The sequence below is a fragment of the Silurus aristotelis genome (genome assembly GCF_946808225.1).
Source record: "Silurus aristotelis genome assembly, chromosome: 20".
Taxonomy (NCBI): Eukaryota; Metazoa; Chordata; class Actinopteri; order Siluriformes; family Siluridae; genus Silurus; species Silurus aristotelis.
In genome coordinates this window covers 13,073,101-13,096,288 of record NC_139593.1, presented here as the reverse complement: position 1 = coordinate 13,096,288, position 23,188 = coordinate 13,073,101, and the positions used below count along the sequence as shown (strand labels likewise).

Sequence of the window (23,188 nt, the reverse complement as noted above, 5' to 3'; positions counted from 1 at the left end):
TTCCGTTCGGAAATTTCATTGGTCTTATGTTATGGGGTTCAGTTTTTTGGATTAAAGTTTGTGAAACCGGGAAAAACCCAGGAAAATTAATAAATTAGCCGCTTCGTTGTTTAAGCTGCGGGGTTCAAAACGTGGGAAAAAAGTAGCGGCTTATAGTCAGAAAAATACAGTACATTAATTCCTATGTGGAAAATTAGTTCGAACGTATGAGCAAATGGACCTACGAGCAATTATCAACAACGAATTATGCTCGTCCAACGGGGTTTTACTGTACTTTAAATATAGCAGCAATAATTATAAATGAAATCAATTATTTTGCATAAATTCTAGGGTGTAGCTGCAAAAATCTATAAAGCACATTCTTTAAATTTCTTACATCAAGGTATAATCAAATCTTTCTGATGGGAGCTGATAATAAAAAGGAAGCTAAACAAAACTAAAAAAGACCTGATTAGCTGAAAAAGAACCGAATAAGTACTGTTTGTCCACCTAACAGTTTAAAGCTCCTGCAAAAATAAAAACCGTGCGCTAGATTAGTACAGATAAAGCCTTCGTGTCATCACAATGTGCGTGTGTGTGTGTGTGGTCCTAAAACAACACTCATGTACAAAGGCAAGAGGAACGGTGGTGTTTGAGTGTGTGTCCGATGATGTGAGGGGAGTGAGAGGGTGATATCGTGCACCGAACTGGCTGAGCGCTTTAGTTAACCGGAGGGCAATGTAGAGACAATAGATAGGAACAATGAGAGAGATAAAGAATTTTTAAGAATAGAGGGTGTAACAGAAAAGAATGAAGAAAATGAGAATTTTTTCAACTCATTTCATCTAATACTGATCAAAAACATTTATTAGCTATATATGAATGCAAATTTTATTAGCTGAAAAATCTGTTCAGGAACAAGTTAATACTGCTAATGTTTTGCTACACGAGCGAGACGAAAATCTGCAATATGTCTTATACTGCTGCAGGGTTAGTTATTATAGCCCCTTTAAAAATATCGACGTAAAATAGATGTGAGACAGTGATTAACAGCATGATAATGATTATGATTGTGTGAATTTATTACTGCCAGTTGCTCATCCTTTGACACACGCACACGCGCACGCGCACGCGCACGCGCACACACACACACACACACACACACACACACACACTTGATGTCACCCAAATGAGGATGGGTTCCCCTTTTGAGTCTGGTTCCTCTCAAGGTTTCTTCCTCATAACATCTAAGGGAGTTTTTCCTTGCCACAGTCGCCATGGCTGCTCATCAGGGACAAATACACACCATTCACCTTAACTGTTGGTTTCTGTAAAGCTGTTTTGAGACAATGTCTGTTGTAAAAAGCGCTATACAAATAAACTTGACTTGACTTGACTTGACTTGACACACACACACACACACACACACACACACACACACACACACACACACACACACACACACCAAAAATGGAAACCCTTGAGAGGACATGGGATACAGTGCGAGGTGTCAGACTACAGAGATAGTTTTCTTTGAATGCTCCTGGAAAGGCTGAATGGAGGTCAACACGGAAACAACACGGAAACACTGACTTCACCCAAAATGTAAATTATTTTTGTGTAGGGCTGAAACTATTCCTTCGAGTAACTCAAGTGCTTCAAACACAAAAAAAATCATAGAGGCAAATTAAATATTTATCACAAAACAGGGCTGGAAACATGACAAAGCCACTTTATATAATTTGACCAAGTTTCCCATTGCGGAAAACCAGGAGTCACAGTTTTATCTCATGCTCTTCAAGCACTGAGAGTGGAGACTTCTTTCAAAAATGCTAAATTAACATCTCCTCACAAGGAACTTCACCACGTCGTGTTAGCTCCCACTACAGAAATGAACAGTAAGAGCTCTTTACTGTACAAAGCAAGTTCATCTGGTCCAGTTTTGAATTAATGTTGTTATTATATTAGTCTCTATGTCTAATTTTCAGTGAAATGATTTGTGGTGATGAAAAAGGTTGAGACAGCGCATGAAGGACGTTTTGGAGACAAGGTGAGGGAGGCGAGATTGAGATGGTTTGGACATGTGCAGAGGAGGGACATGGGGTATATCAGTAGAAGAATGCTGAGGATGGAGCCACCAGGATGGATGTGGTGAGGGAAGACATGCAGGTAGTTGGGTTGAAAGAGGCAGATGTAGAGGAAAGGGGGGTATGGCGACGGATGATCTGCGGTGGAGACCCCTAATGGGAGCAGCCAAATAAAGAAGAAAAAGGTAGATATTTCTATTCTCAAGCTACGAAATAATATTTATATCAAGACAAAAAAGAGATGCAAACTTTGAACCGTCGTGTTATTAGTATCTTGGATATCCTTTTTTTTTTTTACTTGTCATAATGAAGAATATCTGTAAAACACAACCCAACCTTACACACAAACTGCTGACTACAAGTTACTTGCTGAAAAGTGTAACACAGGCACTCCACAAGCTCATGGGAGTAAATAAGAGCAGGAGAAAAAAGACAGAGAGAAAAAATAAATGTAGGAGCTATATATATATATATATATATATATATATATATATATATATATATATATATATATATATATATATATATATATATATATATATATATACACACACACACACACATATACACAATAGGGGTGTAACAGTACACAAAATTCATGGTTCTCAGTTTTTAAGCCAAGGTTCTGTTCAATTATAAAACTGTTTATATTAATGCAGTTTATTATTAATAACATTTGTAAACAACAGTTTAGATTTTTTACAAGTTTAAATAAATTGCCTACTTGGTTAAATAATATATAAAATTATATTTTATATTTTAAACAAAATAATATATAGTAAATCAAATGAATGCAATATGATTTTATTATATTGTTTAAATTGAGTAATAAATTGAATTGCCACATATTAAATTGATTCAATAAAATTTAATAAATGGAGTAATTCAATGAAATAGTTTACATTTGTTAGACCCCATTCGGGTAATACAGATGTGCGTGTGTGTTTTTAATATTTTGTTTTCTTAAGATATGATCTACTTAACTGTTCTACTTATTTCAGCATACTTTAACAAATGCCTTCAATCCTTTTATCATTCAATAATTTACTCCCTCGATATGTGGAATTGTCAGGAGTTTCTCCTTTTAAGAGAAATTCTTGAAGCTGGACGTAAAACGCTAAAGAATCCATAGCGCTAGCATTAGCCCCTAACCTGGAAGTGGCTAGCGGCTAATGCTAACGCTATGGATTCTTTAGCGTTTTCATGCGTGCACAAAACAAATCTTATTTCCGGTACAGAGTCACTGTGGCTTTAACTATGTTCTGCGTTCCGCATGTATGAAGGATTGCATTCAGTACGCCGAAAGCCCTGTACCGAATATGTGTATCATTGGTACACCCCTAAAATAAATATATATAAATAAATATATAGCACAAAGAATAAAGAGTGAAGCGGAAAAAAGAAGCTGCTTTTATTCCTGGCAGGAAAACATGAATTTGCTTTACAAAACATATCCACAGACACGAGCAGGAAAAAGCTTGTTCGCATTGTTCGGAATACATTTACATGTGAAAAGGGAAGAGAATGGGAAATCCATGCACAGTCAATATATTTGATAAAGTGTAGACATTTTCAATTAGAAAAAATAAAATACAAATAAAGTAATAAAAATAGGAGGATGATGGAGGATCTCAAATGCATCTTTTTGGACCACTGAGAAATCATGAGTAAATAAACAAACTTACAAATTAAAACAAATCCAAACAAATCTTAGAGGCATCTGAAAAATCCTGAAGAAGCCTTATGCATAGCATTACAATACAAAGGTCTGGTTATTCAGAAATGTTCAGCTGACGCAGTGGCAAACCAAATTACCTCATAGCTCTGAGCATCCATATCATAAAAACGACCTGTTCTTGTTTGAGCTCTGTGTTCTCTAAGAGCGCCAATGTGCCTCACAGAGATCCGGCCTATGAGAAGATAACATCTAGCACTGACTGAGTGTGTGTGTGTGTGTGTTTGGGGGTAGGGGTCCTACCTCCTGAGGCTCAGATGGTGGTGAGCTCAGATCCTGCACTGCAGGTTGGCTTTCTAACATCAGCTTTTCCATCACTGTCTGTTTGTTTTTGAGCGGCCTCTCTCCAAAGTAACAGCCAGACAAATGTGTTTCGTGAAGCAAGTACTGCCTTTAATGCGTTTTAGTGTCCGAATAAAAAAACTACTCCCATCATGTAATGCCTTCAGGAGTGCAGTGCAGTGAGTTACTGCGAGAGCTTTCAGTAGACAGGTCACATGGGATGGCTGAGTGGCGAAGAAAGTGAGTGAGAGTGTGTCCATATATATGTACTGTACAACCCATCCTTTCACCTCTTGAGAAATAGCTCTTCAAATTACAAACTCACATGGCTGGACCGTGATATATTATATTAAAAATATGTTACAGTAAACAACTTATAAATGGATGAGTTTCACCTTTGTGTGAATTTTGAAAATAAAAATGAATGTAAAGCATAAAATCTGACAGGGAAAAAAAGCATGAATTTTTAAAAATACATTACTTGGAAAGAAACTTAGAGGAAATATGGGTCTGCTCCACTGTGTTCATTTTTTGCCACACTTAAGGTCTTAATGACTAAATATATTGGGCAATTTATTTGCAATAATCTCAGTGCCACAATTATTACATGTGCAATATCTTGTAAAATCTGTTTCAGTGCTGCTAAACATTTTTATACAGAATATTTCAATAAGATTGGAAATTCATTGATTGTACAGCATCTATGCTTAATTTTTAACTCAATATACAGTGAGGAAAATAAGTATTTGAACACACTGCTATTTTGCAAGTTCTCCCACTTAGAAATCATGGAGGGGTCTGAAATTGTCATCGTAGGTGCATGTCCACTGTGAGAGACATAATCTAAATAAAAAAATACAGAAATCACAATGTATGATTTTTTAACTATTTATTTGTATGATACAGCTGCAAATAAGTATTTGAACACCTGAGAAAGTCAATGTTAATATTTGGTACAGTAGCCTTTGTTTGCAATTACAAAGGTCAAACGTTTCCTGTTGTTTTTCACCAGGTTTGCACACACTGCAGGAGGGATTTTGGCCCACTCCTCCACACAGATCTTCTCTAGATCAGTCAGGTTTCTGGCCTGTCGCTGAGTAACACAGAGTTTGAGCTCCCTCCAAAGATTCTTTATTGGGTTTAGGTCTGGAGACTGGCTAGGCCACGCCAGAACCTTGATATGCTTCTTACAGAGCCACTTCTTGGTTATCCTGGCTGTGTGCTTCGGGTTATTGTCATGTTTGAAGACCCAGCCTCGACCCATCTTCAATGCTCTAACTGAGGGAAGGAGGTTGTTCCCCAAAATCTCGCAATACATGGCCCCGGTCATCCTCTCCTTAATACAGTGCAGTCACCCTGTCCCATGTGCAGAAAAACACCCCTAAAACATGATGCTTCACAGAAGGGATGGTGTTCTTGGGATGGTACTCATCATTCTTCTTCTATTTTGGTCTCATCTGACCACATGACTTTCTCCCATGACTCCTCTGGATCATCCAAATGGTCATTGGCAAACTTAAGACGTGCCTGGACATGTGCTGGTTTAAGCAGGGAAACCTTCCGTGCCATGCATGATTTTAAACCATGAGGTCTTAGTGTATTACCAACAGTAACCTTGGAAACTGTGGTCCCAGCTCTTTTCAGGTCATTGACCAGCTCCTCCCGTGTAGTTCTGGGCTGATTTCTCACCTTCCTTAGGATCATTGAGACCCCACGAGGTGAGATCTTGCATGGAGCCCCAGTCCGAGGGAGATTGAGTCATGTTTAGCTTCTTCCATTTTCTAATGATTGCTCCAACAGTGGACCTTTTTTCACCAAGCTGCTTGGCAATTTCCCCGTAGCCCTTTCCAGCCTTGTGGAGGTGTACAATTTTGTCTCTAGTGTCTTTGGACAGCTCTTTGGTCTTGGCCATGTTAGTAGTTGGATTCTTACTGATTGTATGGGGTGGACAGATGTCTTTATGCAGCTAATGACCTCAAACAGGTGCATTTAATTTAGGATAATAAATGTAGTGGAGGTGGACATTTTAAAGGCAGACTAACAGGTCTTTGAGGGTCAGAATTCTAGGTGATAGACAGGTGTTCAAATACTTATTTGCAGCTGTATCATACAAATAAATAGTTTAAAAATCATATATTATTATTTCTGGATTTTTTTTTTTAGATTATGTCTCTCACAGTGGACATGCACCTACGATGACAATTTCAGACCCCTCCATGATTTCTAAGTGGGAGAACTTGCAAAATAGCAGGGTGTTCAAATACTTATATTCCTCACTGTATATGTCTCATTTAAAATTTCTTATATTGTATTCTTTCTTTATTATACTTTAATTGTACTGTGTGCAACTGGATCCTAACATTTTCCCTGTGGGATCAATAATGTATTCTGATGTAATTGTGCTAAAACCAAAACTAAAATTCCAGTAAATCTGTCTAACAGACTAATACAAATAAAAGAAGACATCTTGATCTTCTATTCTTGATAAGTGTATTTTCTAGTGGCTTCATCCTGAAACTTTTAATTTATATAACTATATGTACCGTAACTAAATGGTGATTTGCATTAAAAAAAAAAAAAAAAAAATATATATATATATATATATATATATAATCATAAAAAAACCCTGTGCAATATCTATAGTTGCCAAGACTTTACCTCTTAATACAATACACTTGTTTCTCCAATGACTCTACAGACATTTCTTTTTTTCATGTCTCACATAACTTATTTTTATGCTTTCATCTTGATATAATTGTTTCTGTATATTTCTACTTATAACTTATTTTTTTGTGCTGGCTCTAAACATTTGCTTACAGATTGAGTAGCATTTGAATGGAAGCCTTATGTCATCTTTGAGGTTCTCACAGTTGACTGCCTTCCGGTTAAATGCTCTTTACATTGTATTAGCTACATTAATTACAAACACACAACCTAGTTACAGCCTACAGTCTCCGTCTGTTTGACATGCTGCATGTGGAGAATATGAGGTGGGATAGCTGCAGCTGTCACTGCTGCCCGACGCCTGACCTTATACAACATGTTGTGCGCCACGAGTTTGAACTGTACAGTATAACACTTGAGAATGGATTTTTAGATTTTACCATTTATCACAAACTGAGGATGAAGAAATTCTGCTTAGTTTATACTTTACAAACTATAAATGATTTCAAGACTGAGAAAATACGTTTGTGCTACTTTCATGTGAAATGTAACTTTTTTGTTACTATATACCAGGGCTCGTCGTTTACACTGTAAGGTACTATAAATTGCTGCTTTACTTAATTATGTACTGTAATTTGTAAAAATATTATTGTTCAACAAACTGTATGTACTGTAATTTGTTAAATTAGTAATTATAGCATACTACCCCATACTGATCACCATTGTTTAAGATTTCCTAGGCTATATATATATATATATATATATATATATATATATATATATATATATATATATATATATATATATATATATATATATATATATATATATATATATATATATATACTTTATCATTATAAACCATGATCCACCATGCTTTCAGGTTAAACCAGGCTGGCCATTCTCTTCTGACCTCCGCATCAACAAACGAAGAAACCAGTCCTTATATCTATTATTCTCCAGAGGCTGCATTCTCTGAAATACTCAAACCAACCCATTAAGCACTAACACACTCTCTAAAATCCCATTTTCTCCTCTCTGTTCTTTAATGTGAACACAAATCATGACCTGAATGTGTATGTGTATGTGTACAGGTGTTGCCGGTGAGCTTATAATTCATACATTCAGTTACAAACACCAACGCGTCAGACGTCTTACTCATATGAACTCTTTTTTCCAGAATTCTATCAGGACATTATCTATGAATTACACAAACAGCTGCTGCTTACAGATGATCATCCTAGAATGACTCATGTCTGCAGACATCCTTATTAAGTCAACAATACAAGTTCTAGTGGTGTACTGGCTGACTTAAAAACAGGCATGCGTGCACACACACACAAACACACACACACACACACACACACACACACACACACACACACACTCACACACACACACACACTGCTTGTGATTTTTGTAGATAAATTGTACAAATTGTAAAATTTGTTTTCTCTAAAAAAAAAAAAAAAACATACACGATACAAATTTAAAAGACATCAAACTTTCCATCAGTCTGATCTTATAGTTTTTAAAACAAACTGTAGAAATTGGACAAAATATGTTCCTCAAAATTTGACACTTTCCCAGAACCTCACTCATATTTTAACAGAACGGTGGCTTACTTTTTTCTTATTTTTTCCGTTTTTTCTGTTCAACTTCAAAAAATGTGGAAAAAACCGTTTAAATGGGAAAAAAAAGGTTGTGTGTGTGTGTGTGTGTGTGTGTGTGTGTGTGTGTGTGTGTGTGTGTGTGTGTGTGTGTAAAGAAACATGAATATAATAAAAGTTAAAAGCAAGCATTGCTTGGCATTCATATATACAATATAGAATTAAATAATAATCTAGCACCAGGATTCATTGAATATTGAATGGCCTGTGTCTTGAGATTTGGAGCAAGTCCCAGGCTGAAGACCTACAGCTGTGCACGCACACGCACACACACACGCGCACACACACACACACACACACACACACACACACACACACAAACACACACACACACACACACACACACACACACACACACACACACACACACACACACACACACACAAGCTACAGACCGTCATTATTAATACAAATACACATACTAGAGCTGTTCAATATGAGGACATGACAGTGAATGTGCATTGCATTACTACAGGCACTTCTGACTCTCCACATAATTATTATCAGTATTATTATTACAAGTAGTAGTGGTATTAGTAGTAGCAGTAGGGTTAGTAGTGTTAGTAGCAGTAGTAGGTATATTAGTATTAGTAGTAGCAGTAGGGTTAATAGTGTTAGTAGCAGTATTAGGTATATTAGTATTAGTATTAGTAGTAGGTGTATTAGTATTAGTAGTAGGTGTATTAGTACTAGTATTAGTAGTAGGTGTATTAGTATTAGTAGTAGTAGGTGTATTAGTAGTAGTAGTAGGTGTACTAGTACTAGTATTAGTAGTAGGTGTATAAGTATTAGTATTAGTAGTATTAGTATTAGTAGTAGTATGTGTATTAGTAGTAGTAGTAGGTGTATTAGTAGTAGTAGTAGGTGTTTTAGTACTAGTATTAGTAGTAGGTGTATTAGTATTAGTAGTAGTAGGTGTATTAGTAGTAGTAGTAGGTGTACTAGTACTAGTATTAGTAGTAGGTGTATATGTATTAGTATTAGTAGTATTAGTATTAGTAGTAGTATGTGTATTAGTAGTAGTAGTAGGTGTATTAGTACTAGTATTAGTAGTAGTAGTATTAGGTGTATTAGTATTAGTAGTAGTAGTAGTGAATTAGTATTAGTAGTAGTAGTAGTAGTAGGTGTATTAGTATTAGTAGTAGTGTATTAATATTAGTAGTAGTAGGTGTATTGGTATTGGTATTAGTAGTAGGTGTATTAGTACTAGTATTAGTAGTAGTAGTATTAGGTGTATTAGTATTAGTAGTAGTAGTAGTGAATTAGTTTTAGTAGTAGTAGTAGTAGTAGGTGTATTAGTATTAGTAGTAGTGTATTAATATTAGTAGTAGTAGGTGTATTGGTATTGGTATTAGTAGTAGGTGTATTAGTACTAGTATTAGTAGTAGTAGTATTAGGTGTATTAGTATTAGTAGTAGTAGTAGTGAATAAGTATTAGTAGTAGTAGTAGGTGTATTAGTATTAGTAGTAGTGTATTAATATTAGTAGTAGTAGGTGTATTAGTACTAGTATTAGTAGTAGTAGTATTAGGTGTATTAGTATTAGTAGTAGTAGTAGTGAATAAGTATTAGTAGTAGTAGTAGGTGTATTAGTATTAGTAGTAGTGTATTGATATTAGTAGTAGTAGGTGTATTGGTATTGGTAGTAGGTGTATTGGTATTAGTAGTAGGTGTATTAGTATTATTATTAGTAGTAGTATTAGTAGTAGTTGGTGTATCAGTATTAGTAGTAGTACTATTAGTATTAGTAGTAGGTGTATTAGTATTAGTAGTAGGTGTATTAGTATTATTATTATTAGTAGTATTAGTAGTAGTTGGTGTATTAGTATTAGTAGTAGTAGTATTAGTATTAGTAGTAGGTGTATTAGTATTAGTAGTAGGTGTATTAGTATCAGTAGTAGGTGTATTAGTATTAGTAGTAGGTGTATTAGTATTATTATTATTAGTAGTATTAGTAGTAGTTGGTGTATTAGTATTAGTAGTAGTAGTATTAGTATTAGTAGTAGGTGTATTAGTATTAGTAGTAGGTGTATTAGTATCAGTAGTAGGTGTATTAGTATTAGTAGTAGGTGTATTAGTATTAGTAGTAGGTGTATTAGTATCAGTAGTAGGTGTATTAGTATTAGTAGTAGGTGTATTAGTATTAGTAGTAGGTGTATTAGTATTAGTAGTAGGTGTATTAGTATCAGTAGTAGGTGTATTAGTATTAGTAGTAGGTGTATTAGTATTATTATTATTAGTAGTATTAGTAGTAGTTGGTGTATTAGTATTAGTAGTAGTAGTATTAGTATTAGTAGTAGGTGTATTAGTATTAGTAGTAGGTGTATTAGTATCAGTAGTAGGTGTATTAGTATTAGTAGTAGGTGTATTAGTATTAGTATTATTACTAGCAGGTGTATTAGCTTGTAAACTACAAGCAGCTGATTGGATGAATCAACAAATTGAATGAATGAATGAATTAAGAAAAAATACCTACAAAAACACTTAAAAGCCAACAAAGAAACAAACTGAGGAAGCGTGACCTCTATCACTTATTTACAGCCTGTACATTGAGTGTGAAACAGAGACACCACAGCGATGTAAATATTCATTTACTCTCAGTAAGTGACACATCAGTATTACACTGCATGTATGCTTACTACCTTAAAAACTCAAGCAGCTAAGGCAAATGAGGTCAGAGAGAGAGAGAGAGACAGAGAGAGACAGAGAGAATGAGAGAGAGTGAGAGTGAGAGTAGGACTGACAGAGGAAAGAGGAGGGGTTGAGGGTTAAAGACATGATGGCCGTGACATTACCCTACTGAATCCTCTGTGCCTGTAATGATTCTAATTATAACTATATGAGCAGTACTAATTATCTAAGAAGTTGGGAAAAAAAGTAAAAAAGAACACTTGGCTCTCTCGTGCTTCCCTTCACATACTCATTCCCTCGTTTGAGACAAAAACAAATCACAAAATTATACCCTTATGCCAAATACCAAATTTTCTTCATGCCTTTTCTGAATCAGTCTCAGTCTGTCTTTAAGCTCAAGTCCCAAAAATATAACAGCTTAATCTCAGCATTGTCCTGAAACTGTGTTTTATTTATATTTACTATTTAACTTACACGAGGATCTAAAATACAATGATGCTGTTTGCGTTTGCATTATTGCAAAAAAAAAAAAAAAAAAAAAAAAAAAAAACCACAAAAACTGAAACATTAGTGAAGTGTAAAGGGGAGCACTGTACATTTGGCGTCTCAATACTGCTCTTTTAAATGACTCGCATTCGACTTCACATTTAAAAGCTAGATTTTAAAACCACTCAAAACAACAGAAAAGTGATAGGCATTCTGTGATAGTAATATACACAATACACACCTATTATATATAAACAACTGTAAATCTAACAACTTGTTTCTTTAGTTCCCTGATGTACAACATGTGGACTGTAGGTATAAATCCACAGTGATTACTGTATAGCTTACCTGTGTCTCATCTCCTCGCATAGACTGGTCTCCCAGCAGGGGCTCTGCAGGAGGAGCGTTGATAGTGACGGACTTCTCCGAGCGACTGCTGTCTTTACTGCGAGACTTGTGTCGGTCTCTGCTGCGCTCCCTGAAAAGAAAAAGAAAATGTGAACGTGTGACAATGCGTGAATCTATTTAATGGTTAAGGATATTCATTGGTATTTGTATAGCGCTTTTAACGATGGACATTATCTCAAAGCAGCTGTTCAGAGATAAAGCGGTTATAAAGTTGAATAAAAGAATGTAGAAGTTTAGTGCTTAAAAGTTTGCTCCGTATAATAGAAAGTTTATCCCTAATTTGTGAGCTCACTGGTTGATTCTCACTGGTTGGAAACCTTCACAGTTTACACTTTCTGGACAAATGATTGTGGACACCTAATGAGTTAGGAGGTTCAATCTGAAAATGACTGACTGTACACACTAAATAATCTTCTTAGTAAACCCACACCTTGATGTATGTGGTGCAGCAGGTTGTGCAAAATTCTATATATTGATGCAATCAAGGTGCTTCACACCGGTGTGAAGTTTAAGCAGTGACAAACAAACTAAAAACATGAGAGTGACTTGTTTCTTTTTCTGACAAACTGATGAACCTTCTTGCTCACTGGAGGAAAATGTAAACTTAAATGGTAGTAAACAGAACAAAATATGGACAAACCTTTGAGGACACCAGATTATAAGAACATCAGCTTTTTTGAAAATCATCTTTTTTCCTGTTTACACATTTAGGCCCCTATTTGCTGTTATAATAACCTCCATTCATTTAGGAAGATGTTCCACTAGATTTTGGAGTATGTTTGTGGAGACATTTTCCACAAGCGTGTTAGTAAAGCCAGATACAAAAAAATGTTAAGACCAGAAGCCATGTTGGTTGTTGTGCTTTATTAAATGCATATTCTGTAAAAAATGGTACAGCGGGTCTGAATTCCGTACTGACGAATCCGGAAGGCCGTGATTGTTCGGTGTTCACTTGCTGGAATTGTCGACTGCAGTAAGATTACATAATTATCATCAGTGCCGTTATAAAAGGAGGCGTTTGTTGTTAGAAACGTTAACGTATTTCGTGGATGCTTAGTGTAGGCGATGTGGCTGGGAGGAAATCACGCTGTAGTGAATAGAGAAAGGCGACTGGAACGATGGCGAAAGGGCTGAAGCAGCGTTTAGAGCTGTCTGGTTTTCATTGGATTCTTTGTCATAGCATGCGGTGTCTTTTTTCATTCCCACACAAACACTGCATAGTTTAGCCATGATAGAAAGAATGTAAACTATTCAGGGAGCCAACGCAGCCATAATCTCTCAGTGGTTGTCTTTTTATATGTATGTATGTATGTATTTATTTATTTATTTATTTATTTACTCACTTACTGTATCAGTTCAAACACACAGACACCGAAACACAGAAAGCTAGCAGCTGTTCAAACCAGCCAATAAAGGAGCCAAACTAGTTGAAACATTTCTTTTCAAATTTTCACTCATTTGTTTGGTCCACCCACTGGCCTGTTTTTTTTTCTTTCAATCAATTATCCGAACAACCAATTATGTAACACCAAATCATGGCGAAGTGGCTCAAGAGCTTTGGGTAAAATTCATTCCAAAGATCAAAATGCACGATTCTTGATGACCGAGGGAGATCAGAACAAAATGGCGTCACTGGTTCTAGCTGTCTGGAACTCAAACACCTAGGGCTGAAACGATTCCTCGAGCAACTCAAGTAATTCGAATACTAAAAATCATTAACTTATTTGCCTCAATGCTGTGGTTAGGCCATTGAACTACACACAGAACTGTGTTTCCCCACAGACCATTTTTTTACCAGTTTTGAAAACAATGGACAATTTCACACAACCCTGTCTGACGCTGGACTTGTCAGGACATTTTGTTTCTTGTTGCATAATGTGGTGGCGCATAATCTTGCAAAATGAAACGTTCTCGAGTGTTGGACTGATCTGAGAATAGAAAAAAACGACGACAAATATGAAAATCCCCACAGTGAGGAAGCATTCTGAGGCTGCTTTATATAAACCCTAAAAATAAACAAGGTATATAGGGGATATCCTGCTTACTCTGTGCTTTTAAATGTTGTGATTTCCATCGCCCGCTTCCCTTTCCCCAGCACAGAACTTCAAATTCATCCATTCCCTAAGTAAGATGCATAATGTGCACATGGATATTGAAAACAGGAAGTGTGCTGACTGTGAGGTACACTGGGCCAAGGCCCCATTCATAACCATCATACAGCTGCAACTATTTTATCTCCAATGTTTTTTTTTTCTCAAGTCCTTAATAAGTTATTTGCCATAATAGAATAGATCTTTGAAGAATAATGGTAATATAATAGGTTTGTGTGAAAAATAAGGAAATCACTATAAATCATGTCAGAAACTTTCCACCCTTAATGTTGAATTACAACATATAAGAATTGTGAAAACCAATTCTAAATATTTTGGAAAGAACAATGGAAAAAAGGTAAAATATCTAATTGCATACATTTTATAATCTGTATAATGTGAATATGATCCAGTTAACCAAACGATTACCTAAAAATAATCATATAGCTTGTAGCTTATTTAATCATCACTAAAATGTGTTAAAAAAAAACCAAACCATGTGGTAAAATGTGTCTGACAAAACCAATTCCAGCATCATGCATTTGGGCAGCTATTCTTCAGCCATTCCTGAGGCATTTTTTAAAAGTGGAGTGAATCATGAATGGCTACAAATATCATTTGATTCTGGTGCAAAGTCATCTGCTAGGAAGCTAAAGCTGGAAAGGAAATTCACCTTTGAGCAGATGTATTACCCAAAAATAACACCCAAAATCCAAAAAGATGTTTCTGTTTCTGAATGACCAATCCAGAAAACGTAGCTCTGTGAGATAACCTAAAGCAGTAGGAAGATCTTGCTAAGTCAAGATGTCCTACTGTGACAGACCCAAAAAGACTGAGTGGTGTCATATAATCAAAAACAATTCCATCCAATTATTAGTTGATGGGGTGTTCAAACATGTGCAACAACCCTAAAAAGTTTTTGATTGTTTTTCAGGTCATTTTTATATGTTGTAATTTTACACTGTGGAAAAAAAAAACTTGACCTGATTTATGTTGGTTTTATTTTCACCAAAACCTGCAATTTTAATTTGTGTAGACTTTTTATGTCCCATTATATCATCTAAGTTTATAGGTAGGAATCCATCCAAATGCTGGGCTAGGTGATGGCATAATGTACCCTTATGCACAATAAAAGAGTTTCTGTTAAGACCAAACCACCACCGCCACCACCACCACAACCACACACCTAAGACTGATTATTTCCCAATAACATCAGATCATATCATTGCCTTATCGCTTCTCCACTACACACTTTTCTGTGAGACAAAAGCACAAAAGCACTTTTCTTAAAAAAAAGCACAATACTTCACTGTGAAGACTTTGCTGTGTTAGAAGTTCTTCAGCTCTGATTGCTACAAAGTTCCCTGACACAGGTGACACAGGAGACCCCTTCCAAAAAACTGTCCATTTACCTTCAGAAAACTACACTAAATTAGTAATTCCCATGTAAAAAATAACATAGAGTGTTAGAATGGGATCAATAATATAAACCTCACAGCTGGACCCACTGTCAGAGCTGCTGTTAAAGAAAATGAATCAAACCCTTCTGGCCAATTAGATTTGAGAATTGAAACAATATATTACAAAATATATACTATAGAATTAACCTCAACTCGTAATCAATATGCCAACCATTGAAGTTTTGGCTTTAGAGCTTTGCCTTTATATTTCCTGAAAAAGTTTTTGCTTTACACTCTGGATGAGATTATGAAAGTGCTCATGATAAACTGCTCTGCCTGTGCTGTTTTGATTCAGGGCACCTGTTATAACTAGAACTGGTGGAAACGCCCTAATAAACATGTTATGTCTCCTGAGTGTTAAATGTTCCACACCCCTACCTGAGCGAAGCCAGAAATCTTTTGCACTCTGCCATTTTAAAATCATTAAACGAAAAGAGTGAAAGTTAAAAAAAAAAACATGCAGGTGTTCCAGGTTCATACTAAGAAACCTCAAAGGGGGCTCCTCTGGAATTTCACCACTTGGCCTATTGTTCTTAAACAGTGGTCCCAACCCCCGGGCCACAGACCGGCACTGGTTCGTGGGTCAACTGATACCGGGCCGCACAGAAAGAATACCTAACTTACATTATTTCCGTTTTATTTATTATCTGATTCTAAACAATGTTTTATTTCGGAAAATTACCGGATTCTCTCCTCCACATCTGTCTATGACTCACTCTTGATGCATGTCAAGATGCTTGCCTTACTTTCTTAAAGGGGCTGCTCCGGCCGGTAACATAATACATTACCGCTAAATTGAAACCCCCAAGCTAGCAAAATGAACAAAAAACAACACAGTAGATTCACGATTATTATTATAATTAGAAAATACCGTTTTTTATGCCGATCGTATCATTTTATTTTGTTGTATTTATCCGCCACATCTTAAAGGGCGGCCCGTGAAAATATTGTCCAACATTTAACCGGTCCGTGGCGCAAAAAAGGTTAGAGACCGCTGTTCTTAAAACATACCATGTCACTATTGATGGTTTACAGAAAGACTCTTCTATTACTTCAGAGGACCAAAAGCCAAAACCTTTTCCTACATAAAGTGAGTGACTAAAAAGAAATTATGCTTCTATTTTACTGGGACGTAACCACATTATAGTGATCCAAGTGACTCACCTCAACCCAAAAACAGATTAGACAAGATGAGTAACGCATGACAAGCATCAGTTTCAATGTAGTGATTATAATTATCAAAACAACACAGGTAATATTCCAGAATTGGACAAATGTTGGTCTTTCAGCTTCTCAAAACAGGCTTCAATACATAAACCTTTTCAGATTAAGGCTGAATCTTTAGGGACAGTTTAAGCCTTTACTAATGTATAATGTGAAATAGGACCCCGGGACTCACCATTATCAAGCTAATGTTTAGGTCTATTATAGGTTTCTTATAGTTCTTATAGTGACTGCGACTTCGAATAGAATTGCTTTCAATTCATCCAAACCTTAAAAGCTCTCAAACAAATGATATAAAGCATTAGAATGTGTCCTGTTTGATTCTATTCCAGTTCAGGAATAGAATGCTATGTTGTTCCAATTAATATAAAACATATTTACTAATGTTTATGAACATGAACATGAATCCTTTAACAATTAAACTCCCTAAATCTCAATACAGCACATACAAATGTCAAACTTTTTATAGTGTCTGTTTCTTTTTCTACTAATTTTCCGCTTCAGCGTGGAAATTGTACAATTATATTGGAGTTCTTGGGATTCATGAAGGACACTGGGAATCCCATATGGGGAAAAAAAAAAAAGTGTTAAGAATGTGTTAAAACATATCCAGTCTACTGGGCTCATTTACATCGATTTTTTCCTCGCCAAGCACCAAAGCCGGCCGTCGCTTGATGGCTACAGTGGCAGATAAATTAGCACTTGAAAGCAGCTAGCTCATTTTGGATTCAGTAGGAGACGCTGTAAGGCTTGATTAATGGCATTTGACTTCCAGTGTTGCTTCCAAATACAGGTATTAGAGCAAAGTAGACGTGTTTCCTGTGGGGATTTGGGGCTTCTGCCAGCTTTTCCCTCACGCTGGGCCAGCACTGTGAATAAAACTCCACTCATATCCAGGAGTCGAGTGAAAAGAAAATCATAAATCTCCTTTTTTTTTTTTCATGCCAACTTGAGCATTTCAGCAAGAAAACTACTAGTTTGTTCCAAGAGATCTGCCCGTTAGCTAAAAAGGCCAACAATGCCTGAGGCTTATTGTAAGCAAGCTAATGCTCGGAAATGAAAGAGCGGGCGGTTCTGATCTCGCCGAATCTCAGTGTTCAACTAAATTACTGTGTTGCTGCAGAGTTAAGAGCTTCTTATTGCCTCTATTACTACCTGCACATGCTGATCTCTGAGAAGGATTACGGGGTAAATTCTATGCGTTATGCATAGTACTGCGATAACACTATTATAACAACCTAAGAATATATAAAAATACGGCCCGGTTCACTATAGGGCAGAACTCAACCTAATGATCAACGTTTCATTTCAAAAGCTGCAAATAATTGATTCGTTCCTATACAAAAAAGCACCTGAAATTCTTCTCGAACGTGACAGTAAACAGTTTCTAAAAGACTGTGGTGCAGGTGATGAACTGCCTTGGCAAATTTTCGAACATGTCAGACAATTAAAGCAATTACAGATAGAAGAGAAGGCGTGTAGAAACGCAAGGCTTACACACCAACACTATGCATTGCATTTTTTCCCGTTACAAAGAAGCCGTCCTTCTTTCCAGCCATCTTTCCAGCCATCCAGCGAGACGGGTTTGTGTAACTTTTAAGCTCCCCTTTGCCCCTGAAAGATTAGTGCCTTTGACACTGGGATATTTCATTCGTTCTGGGAAGCGTATAATTAGGATTAGGCAAATCAGAAAGCTCCAATTTTTCACACAAGCTAGCTAGCAGGACCCTGAACCTCATTAGTATAAAGGACAAAATGACCTAACTATGGGCGTGCTTATATTTAGCAAACCGCAACTAGAGTTTCATTTGTTTTTCGAAACATAATACCGGCCTGTGATCACAAGACATGACAAGTCAACACAGCATGCTTTCTGAAGAATTTCATTAATGATTATAGTTTAAAAGTGCCTCTGTGATCAACAATGCATCAAGTTAATATGAAAGCAATACAATATCACAAGCGCATTAATACTGTAATAATGTTATTAATGTTTGTTACTTCCCAAACTGCCTGTGCTGCTAGCCGAAAAATAAAAGCCCACCTTCCATAACAATCAGATTTGAGTTTTCAACAGCACTCAGCTCGTCTCAGCTACAATTTCAACTATTTCCGCATCGAATCAAAAAAGTCTCACTCTTTAAAAAGCTGCATCACAGAATGCCAACGCATAACACACTAAAGCATTTATGACTCTGGTCAGGTAGTAAATTATTTGTCATTGAAATGCTCGGGGTTGTTCGCGATCACCTTGGTGAAACCAGGATAACTCGTTTTAAACAAACACTGATTTATAAGCTGCTCGGATATTCAACTGTACCTCATAACTTCAGGTTTAAAAAGTACCCTGAAGTGATTCTGTGTTTGGTCTTGTACAGAGCGGGATTTTTTTTTGTTCTCACAGCCAGCATGGTAAAAGATATATATATATATATATGTGTGTGTGTGTGTGTTCTACTGTTGTTGATAGTCTATATGGATTTCTTACTACTATAGCAGTCTGTAATAACGTCTTTTATGTCACATTATATGATGAAGAGCTTTTAATGATAGAAACAACACTAAAAAACATACTGAGTTCTGCTTATATCTTCAAACCCTGAGATCTGGGCTTGGCCGAAAACTTGGATCAAATAAAAAAACTCAGTTTAGACTGAGATTGAGAGACATATGGACAAAAGCATTGGGAGACATGACATTTTCAGGCATATGCGGTTCCTAACAAAGTATTACCAAAGTGTTTTGGTAAATACCAAAGTATTTACATTAGTTGAATTGGAAGATGTTGAGTGGCCTGCTATAGAGTTTACCCCAGACCTCCTCACCCTACATCAGTAGCTGACTTTACTAATGCCTTTGGTGGCTGACTGCTCAAAAATCTCTACAAACACGCTCCAAAATCTAGTGGAACATCTTCCCAAAAGTTTGGAGGTTATTCTAACTGTTCCCTTTTACAAATGTGTCCTTTACATTCTCACCCAGGGCACAAGCAGGTATTTTTCAGCTAGTAAAAAAACCCCTCACAAGTCACTCTTGTATTTGGTTCTCACTGGGTTTCACTCGTGTGAATCACCTTGATTGCATAATTTTAGCATAGGTTATTTGCTCTGAATTCCATGGCCTGCTGCACCACACATATATTAGCTGATGTGTGAGATGGTTGTCTGTAAAACATTTTTTTTACTATGTGGAATAATTAGTGTGCAGGGACAGTCAATATTCTCCGAATCCAAAACATGCGGGAACACTTACAAACCTGAGAACATTCCATTAGACACTTAATACCACAACTATAAGCTTATTTCTTATATCTGCATTGCACTTAACTAACCAGCTAAATCACCATGTTATAATATTGCATTAGCTACCACTTCCTGTCATTTTGCTGCCAACCAAACCACAAGTCTGGGAAGCACATTGGAGCTTTTACCTGCCTGGTGGCATAGCAAAGAAATTCATGATTTGCCCATTGCTGAGGAAAAGCAAATGTCTTCAAGGAAATGCAAAGAGGGATCTGGTGAATACATTTTGAAGGAGAGAGAGAAAAAATATTCATCTCCCCGAGCCTCCAAAGCCTAAAAGGCAGTGCAAGTGCCAGTGCAAGGATAAAGACAGAAAAGACATGGAGATAGAGGTGTACTGACCCCAGAGGGAAAGAGAGAGAGAGAGAGCAGAGTGATACAAAAAAGGAAGGATTAGTATCCACATTACTTCAACACCTGTCTACTACTGACTTCCCAAAGCTGTCAGTCAGAACAATTTACCCACTGAAAGGTAAATAGCCCAAAGAAAACTAACCCGCCGAACAGCAGGGAAGAACAAAAGGCGGAGAAAAGAAAAGAGACATTCAAAGACCATGATCCAGTGCTTTGCAAGAATAGTATTATACGTCTTGAGTGAAAATATGTTTAAAATCTTCATAGTTGAAAGATTTTCATGTGGTGTTTTTTATATAATGCGTATACATGCCCATTAGTATATAATTATATCATCACCCAAACCTATACAGTTTATATAAAACCTTTTTTTTCCCATTTAATATACAGGTAGGTCTCAGAGTTACGATGGTTTAAATTGATTTTTTGACCTTATGATGATGACAGTGAAATAAATAGTAAAATATTTTAAATTGTTCCTACCACATTTAAATGATTTTTCCCACAGTACGCTACGTTGGGACGATCGACAGAGCTTAGTTGTCTTGGTATTAAAGCGTGTATTTTTTCCTGTGTTTTTGGTGTTTCAAAGCCCAACTTTAGCTCTCGTCGCCCTTCTTTTTATCGATGTCACCAAAAACTAAAATCTTTCTTTCACACCCTGTTTGCCACATACATATATACTGTAAGGTTTATACAGTACCGTAGTGTAAATTGCTCTGTTTTACTAAATTACAGTATACATTTACATTTGCGGCATTAAGCAGACGCCCTTATCCAGAGCGACGTACAAAAGTGCTTTGAGTCTCTAGCAATGAATGAATCTACACTGGTACGCAAAAATACAAACTTAATATAAATATAACTCTTGAATTCTACAAAGCAAACTTGGAAAGTGCTAATTTAAGTGTTTCAGGAAGAGGTAGGTCTTCAATCTATACTAACCTAGTATACTACCCCATACCGATCACCATTCTTTAAGACTTCTAGGTGGGCTAGCCCATGTCTCGACTTATGGTACTTTTAAGTTACGATTGTATCATCGCAATTTGGGGATTACCCTATACACTTATTTTAACTGTAACACTGCAAAAATGGGATAGTTATATATGTTTAAATCATAGTAACATCGCTGTTAAGTTTCGCAAGCAGAAAGCGATTTGCCGTCATCCTCCTGGATATGACAGCATCTGAATGGCAGCATACTGTATGTTTCACCAACAGCTTCAGCCCTCACAGATGTGTAGGTTCCCCAATCCATAGGCACTGACACACCTAAATACCAGATCCAGGTCTGGTACCAGGCTGGCTTTTGTACCTGATGCTGATAACAGTTTTTTCAGGTTAATTTTCTTGTATGACCCAAGATAACATGGCAGCAATAGTTTTCACTCTAGCCCTGTGCTGCTATGTGTCTCAGATTAGACCAAGCACACAGAAGCTGATGTATGGCTTCTGATTCACATAGGTGTATTCACATATTCACAATGCTGTACCATGATATTTATTACAGAAACCTTCTAAGGCAGTGCAATTAAAAAAATCAGTAATGACGTACATTCATTAGTGTTTTTCAATCTTTCAACCACACTAATATGACTGGATTCACTGCAGAGGGTAAAATGCACAAAATCCTAATGCCTTTGGGAAAGCTATTTTAAAAATTCAGGATAATTCGCTGACTCGTCTCTTGGCAAATTCATGTCATGATTTATACAGAACTCTCTCCTAAAGGACTTGACCTTTCTTAGAGGCTCCTTGTATCCTATAAATCACCTTGCTATATAGCTATTAGTCCTAAATTAACATTTCTATATTTTTTAATTATATTATTAACATTTAATTTGCAGTCCCAACATTTCTGGAACTGGGCTTTGAATTGATTTTCCATTTTGAAAAGAAAATACACATTTACAACTTCATTACCTGTAGGAAGCTTCCACATTCACAAAAAAACTCGAACTGTTTAGTCATGATGATGAGACATGTTTAAATAGTGAGTCCAAATGAAGTAAACAGCTTCTTTATCTGATTGCATTAATTTCTTACCCGTGCCTGTGGGATCCTCTCGACCGTCCTGAGTGGTACGAGTAGCCGGAGTAGGTGGACTCGGTGTCCATGGTAACACGTTCCTGCCCCAGCGATTGGCTGAAGGCGTTTTGTATGTTGTTCGGCTTGGTGGTGGGCAGGTGTAGCAAGGGCTTGTTGGTGTTTTTATCTGGCAGTAGGTGGAACTCACTCAGGAGATTGGTGTCGAGCGTGCGCTGTCGAGTGTCAATCTTGGATGTGAGCCTCTAGGCTCCCAGCCATCAAACATCAATCTGAAATGACAATTCAAATTAAATAAAAATAAAAATGTGAACAAGCTAACAATAGAATATGAAATTTATATTTTTCTAATCGCGAGCGCATTAAACGTGATTATATCTGACATCATAAAAATTACATTACATAAAAGGAACAAGGAACCCAAGGAACCCAAAGTGGGTGATCTACCAGTAAATAAATTTGGCAAATCAGAACACTGCGTTTTGTAAACACACCTCCATCAATAAATACATACAGTAAATAAGATCAATCCCCCAATTCAAAGGAAAATAATACTACTGTGTTGCAAGCTCCAAAACTGTAGAACAGTAAAAAATGAAGTTATCCAACAGCCATTTTCACAATTTAACCATTCTTGTTCCTTTTGTCTTTAAGAATTAGACCATGGAAAGCAAATACTTTCTTTTATATTTAATGAGTTACAACTAATACACACAAATCAAATCAAATATTCAAGTATGTTATATTGAGGTTGAAACAAGAATGCTA

At 36.4% G+C, this 23,188-nt stretch overlaps 1 protein-coding gene across 2 annotated transcripts in view; it reads right to left on the bottom strand.

Annotated features, from left to right (window-relative positions):
• LOC310715726 (vang-like protein 1) overlaps positions 1–23,188 on the bottom strand; it is a 78,680-nt gene that overhangs the window by 25,642 nt on the left and 29,850 nt on the right. For both annotated transcript variants that reach the window (XM_083522388.1, XM_083522387.1), the window contains exons 2-3: positions 22,421–22,692; positions 11,882–12,011 (exon numbers count right to left, since the gene is read on the bottom strand). In XM_083522388.1, coding sequence (XP_083378514.1) covers positions 11,882–12,011; positions 22,421–22,491 — 201 coding nt within the window. In that variant the 5' untranslated portion in view covers positions 22,492–22,692. The remainder of the gene's footprint in view (positions 1–11,881; positions 12,012–22,420; positions 22,693–23,188) is intronic.